Source organism: Epinephelus moara, chromosome 14 (genome assembly GCF_006386435.1).
Source record: "Epinephelus moara isolate mb chromosome 14, YSFRI_EMoa_1.0, whole genome shotgun sequence".
Classification (NCBI taxonomy): Eukaryota; Metazoa; Chordata; class Actinopteri; order Perciformes; family Serranidae; genus Epinephelus; species Epinephelus moara.
The window spans coordinates 33,794,917-33,801,297 of record NC_065519.1 but is presented as its reverse complement, the minus strand read 5'-3'; the positions used below and the strand labels follow the sequence as shown (position 1 = coordinate 33,801,297).

At 37.9% G+C, this 6,381-nt stretch overlaps 1 protein-coding gene across 1 annotated transcript in view; it reads left to right on the top strand.

Moving 5' to 3' along the window:
- The window catches only part of eipr1 (EARP complex and GARP complex interacting protein 1), an 82,967-nt gene that overhangs the window by 12,069 nt on the left and 64,517 nt on the right, over positions 1-6,381 (top strand). Inside the window, exon 3 of the mRNA XM_050062578.1 lies at positions 4,284-4,416. Coding sequence (XP_049918535.1) covers positions 4,284-4,416 — 133 coding nt within the window. The remainder of the gene's footprint in view (positions 1-4,283; positions 4,417-6,381) is intronic.

Below are 6,381 nucleotides of genomic sequence, written 5' to 3'. Positions count from 1 at the left end.
TGAAGTGACAGAATGTCCCAGCATCATGGTTCTTATATTGCCAGATTCCAGAGAGTCTCCCCTCTTCATATATGGCAGAATATGTCTTTTTCCAACTTGCTATGCTGAGATTTTTTTTTTCATTGATATAAAAATTAATATAAAATACAGGCACATAGGAGGACATGAAATGATGGCAAATCTGGATAGCCCACATTGTCCTGAAAAAAAAAACAAGATATAGCATGTGTATGTAGCCTTTATAATGACTGTGATATGAGCTTAAAAGTAAAGGCAGTAAAAATACCCCAAAAACGCCTAGGGCCCATGGGTTAAATTGCATCTTAAAGGAAGAGTTTAGGATTTTGGGAAATACATCTGATCGCTTTCTTTCATGCAAATTAGATGAGAAGATTGATACTCTACACTCATGTCTGTCAATAAAGCCCCTCTCCCACTGGACAAAAAACCCACTAAGATTTGACTTTTGTATTTAAAGGAAAAGGTTATAATCTGTCTTCATTCCTGGGACAAATTATACTGCAGCGGTCACACGCAGGTATTTATCGGCTCTAGCTCAGATCGGCAGTGATGGAAATACAATACCCTAGTGGATGCATTTTTTTCCCCCAGTTCCAACGGATGCAATGATGCACTGCCACAAAATACCATCTGTTTTTTTCCACTGGGCTCCATGCTGCTCTCTACTGTTTAGTAACCCTGTTCTCATTTATAGCATTTCTTTCGATGTCTCGCTATGGGATACACCTCCCCGCGTATCCATAGTGACACATCTCACTCATTCTACTCTGAGAACTGGGGTTACACAAGTAACCTAAAGTTTTGTGGCATGTTCATGACCTTGAACGTGGCTTGTACAGGGCTCTGGTCTACTGGCAATGGAAGGGAGTCTATTGCCTATTCTAGCTGGTTTTCCCGGTTAAAAAAAGAAGAAAAAACAGCAAATGTGTGCTATTTTTGATGGGAAAAGGGTATAAGTATAGCACAAGAGTCAGGAAATAGTTGGCCATGTTTGGCATAAAGACAGGGGCAGAGGGAACAGCTATCCAAGCTATTTTCCAAAGCTGAAAAAATGACCTGAATATCCCAGGAACATCCCCTAAAATGAGAAATTCTCATTTTACATTTATGTTTTTATGCACAGATTTAAGAGTTAAGGTATGTGTTCATTAGTGAGCTTTAGAGGTGCTAGGCTCATTGCGTCCTAGCTCTACCTCCAAACTTCACACACAGGCATCAAAGTGGTATTGGTCTTCTCATCTTACTCTGGGATCTCACAAAATTTTTAACTGTTTGTTTAAAACAAGCCAAAAAAAACTAATTTTTGCAATATATCTTGCATTCCTGTTTCATGAGCATATCCTTTCATTCATCTCATCAATAACTGGCCAATGTATATTTCTACAGAAATTATAAAAGAAAAGTTTTCAGCTATGAAACATAAAAGACATGTATTAAATAGCAAGAGGAGACCTTATTACATTTACAAGTTTGAAACACAAAGACATCTATCATGGACAATCAGGGATGCCATGTTCTCCTCCGAAAGTAACTTCAATTTTTTCAAAATGTTTGCGTAAGGTGCAACTGAAGTTTTCTACAAGATCATTGTTGGTTGTTCCACCCACAGTACATGTTAACACCACAGTTAATACAACATTTGGGATTTTCAGTAGACATTTAGTTGTTGGTTTTTTTTCTTGAATGGTCCATTAAGACTGCAAACAAAGTTACATTCTTGTAATACCACAGGAAGAAAATGTTTTCTATATTGTTACTGCCCCACTCATGATTGTTATACTTTACTTAACTGATGAGAAACACAATATGCAGATCAAAACCAGACTTGTGAAATTAGAGTATGCTTAGCTACAGCTAAATGATTATGGAGCTACATTAGGGTCAAATGTTTTGTACTTGAAAAAATAAAATTTGAAACTGAAAATTCATGTGTTGATCTTGAATTTTGAAAAATACAACAATGTATTCAAAATAAAAATAAGTATATGAAACGTTTTTTCAGGTTAAATATAATTTTGATTCGCTTTGGTAATTCTTTTGAATGAATAATTTATTTTCACTTTTCACTTCCATATATATTTTAACATTTCAGGTTTTATTTTTTTCACTTGCATGTTTTATCTGTTCAGATTCAGATCTTTTTTTTTCAGTTTCAAATCTGTTTTTTGAGTTTCAGACTTTTGACCCTGATGTGGCGTGGGGGGCGTGGCATCAACTGAGAGGGGTGTGGAATCTTGAGTGACAGTGCAACACTTATATACACCATATTCATGTGACTGGCGGTGTAAAAATTGATGCCAGTGACAAACTTCAATTTAGAAATCTGTTTTAGACAGTACTGAGCACCAACTGCGGTATAAGAGCGATAAATTATGCCAGATTTTGCAGATCAACAGCCACATTTTGAGTGCTGATATGTCCGATTTCCACATAGCACTGTGAACGCAGCGTAGTGTCCGTTTTGCTTGTGATGATAGCATCCAGTCGGTCGGGTCAATCTGCTGGAGCCCATACATCCAGCACACAGGTGAGAAATGTTAACTAAGCTTTGGGAAATCATAACAAGTATTAAGGGGTCGTTTTTGTGACAACATACATTTTCACAGCTCCATTGTCACGGCCCTGTTGATGCTTCCACATCCAGACGTGTCCCCTGGATGAAACCTTTGAGCTTGGGGAAAAGAAAACAATCCTAAAACACCTCCCTACTCACCTGGTGCCACAAAAATCACCTGGAGCCAGGTCAGGTGAGTAGGGAGGTGTTTCAGGATTGTTTCCTTTTCCCCAAGCTCAAAAGTTTCATCCAGGGGACACGTTTACTGGTTGAGGAAGCATCAACAGGGCCGTGATGATGGAGCTGTGGACAATCACACTTTCCAGCTCTGACAAATTCGCCACTTAAAAGACGTCACAAAAAAAAGTACGTTGTCACAAAAACGACCCCTTAATATTTGTTATGATGTCCCAAAACTTAGTTAACATTTCTCACCTGTGTGCTGGATGTATGGGCTCCAGCAGATTGACCCGACCGACCGGACGCCATCATCGCAAGCGAAGTGGACACTACGCTGCGTTCACAGTGCTATGTGGAAATCGGACATATCAGCACTTTAAATGTGGCTGTTGAACTGCAAAATCTGGCATAATTTATCGCTCTTATACCACAATTGGTGCTCAGCACTGTCTAAAACAGATTTCTAAATTGAAGTTTGTCACTGGCATCAATATTTACACTGCCAGTCACATGAATATGGTGTATGTAAGTGTTGAGTCAGAATTTTTTTAGTTCCTACGTTCCCTGAAGGCACTGTCACTCATGATTCCACACCCCTCTCAGTTGATGCCACGCCCCCCACGCCACATCAGGGTCAAAAGTCTGAAACTCAAAAAACAGATTTGAAACTGAAAAAAAAAAATCTGAAAGTGAAAAAAAGATCTGAAAGTGAAAAAATAAGATTTGAAACTGTAAAAAATAAGATCTGAATCTGAAAAGATAAAACATGCAACTGAAAAAAATAAGACCTCAAATGTTAAAATATATATGGAAGTGAAAAGTGAAAATAAATTATTCATTCAAAAGAATTACCAAAGTGAATCAAAATTATATTTAACCTGAAAAAACGTTTCATATACTTATTTTTTATTTTGAATACATTGCTGTATTTTTCAAAATTCAAGATCAACACATGAATTTTCAGTTTCAAATTTTATTTTTTCAAGTACAAAACATTTGACCCTAATGTAGCTCCATAAATGATCATCTGCTCTCATGGAATGTCTTTTTTAAAAAGTACACAATTAAAGCCTTTTCACAGAAAAGCTCTCTTGGATAATGCACCTCATCCCCAGCCCCTTTTAGCAGGTCCATTTGTCTAAAAAAAAGGATGGAATGAGTTTTATCGATTTCCTTTTTGTTGTACCTTTTCCTCTGACTCCTCCAACATGTCATGAGCAGAACTCCCATGAATCCAACATGGCTTCTTAAAGTGTCTTAATCATTGCTTTAAAGGCCAAATCAAGATGAAAAGTCTTCAGCCGTGTGAAGTTGACGGGGGGGAAGAAAAGAACCAAAGAGATGCCTGCCTTGAAATTACGTTTACTGTCATATTAAAAAGAGGAACCTTCTTCTCTTCCAGGGGAATCAGAGGAGTGAGTGGAGCTTTGAACTGTGGCTGGTGTGTGTGGAGGGAGGTGCATGCAGTGTTTTAACTCTAGCTTCATCCTCAACACATCTCTCCTCTCTGTCTCTGCTTTTCTTGCAGATCCACATCATTGACTTTGATGATGAGAATAACATCATTAATAAGAATGTCCTTCTGCACCAAGCTGGGGAGATATGGCACATTGGCGCCAGTCCTGCAGATAAGGCTGTGCTTACCACCTGCTATAACAAAAGTGAGTCCTACTGTTTCCTTCTGTCTCTGGCTCCATTCACTGCCTCTTTATGCATCAAGTCTCTCTTATTTTCTTTCTTTCATTCTGCTTTTCTGTCTTTGTCTTGTTTTTGCATATCTTCCTATTCTTTTCTCTTTCCATTTGTCTCTTCCATCTAAAGACCACATGCAGTTTAGTTGAGAATCATAACATAATTGGTCTTTAACAGGTGATCAATAACAGCCAGTCTGTCTTCACGGGTCTAACAGCAGCAACTGTGTTAGAAGTCATGTTCAGACCCGGATCAAATCAATACTAATGTGTGGACATGATGACCCACATGAGGGATAAGAGCAGCAGCTGCAAAGTCACGGACAGGCAGGAGAAAAGCTTTGAAGGTCACATGCACATCATCTGTGCTTTTATCTAATGTAATAATAATAATAATAATAGTACAGACGAAGGCAGTAAAACCTATTATAGCCAAAAGGAACGACTTTGCAATTTGGTTTAGTTGAGACATGGCATCCTTTACATTCACATTTTGGTACATGACATTCACTTTGACATTTTATACTTCAGCAGTGACCCAGTGGTTAGAACAAGGAGAAACAGCTTCAAGCACCAATGGTTGGATTAACAATCATGTTTTATAACCCCCATAACCCTCTCAGTTGACACATTTATAACAGAATCATGCCACTCTCTGAACACATGACGAGATGTAACTGCATATCTTGGATGTATAAATATGTATAATCAATACTAGGCATGGGACGATATGAAAAAAATTACATCATGATTATCCTGACCTAAATAATTGCGATTCACAATTTAATCTTGATAATTATCAAAATATGCACAATTCTCTTAAAATTTGTCTAGAAACAACTTTTTTCGTCACTGATAGGACACACATCTTTTTTTGGTGAAAAAACAGTTAAGGCTGTACCCGGCTCAGAATTATGTCGGTCGCATTACATTTGGCTGTTCAATACAAATATTTGACTATTTGTTCCTTTCCTTGCATATGGAGTTTGAGAGTTTGAAAAAGGTTTAGTGGGAGGTTCAGGGTGATAGCCACATTACCGAAATATAGTAAACATGCCAAGATAGCCCTTCAAGCTAATGTTGGCTAATATTTTTCCGACATTAGCTATCAAACAAAAGCCAGAGACTGTGTTGTATTACGTTACTGTGAGCTCGAAATTCACCACTCCAAGCAGAAGGCAGGAGATAATGTTATCTCAGAGCCTGACCAGGCAAAGCCTCTCCTCAGTGGGGCAGCTGCCTCTGTCTCACTCCGACTCACCCTTATCAATCTCCCTTATCAATATTTTTGAGGCTGATACTGATGTCAGTATGTAACAGTACAAACAATCTGACAACTGCATTGCCCTTTTTTCACATAAAGCATAGTTTCAAAAATTAAACAGTACTCCGTAGCTTTAAATATATTAACAACTAGATAAGCAATGTCAAAGTTGCAAGACTTCAACACTCACTAATCAGCTTGATCATGACAGTGTAACAGTGACCTGGCAACAGAAGCACGCAACCCCACAGATGTCATCAGATTCAGATTTTGATAAAAATGGACTGGTGCACAGGAGTCATCAGCTTTTTCACACTGAGCTCTGAATACTTCAAACCAGTGAGCACAGGCAGAAAGTTTTGTGGTCACGTAGGGCCCCATCACTAACACTGTTTGGACCTTTAAGGATTCATTTAATTTGAATATTGAAAAACTGTAACCAAGATGTGTATCTAGTGAAACATTTTTTGATGAACAATTTGCCATTCCATTGTATCCTTGGCACTCTAATTAAGATTATGATTTGATTTTATTCATAATATCCTGCCTATTAGCCAAATCTTAGCCTTAAATACATAAACAGTATATACAGTACACTCTAGGCTAAAGGTGTCTTAGATTTTTAGAATAGCTTCATGCCACTTTTGCTTTGTTAATGTAAGATCTTGACG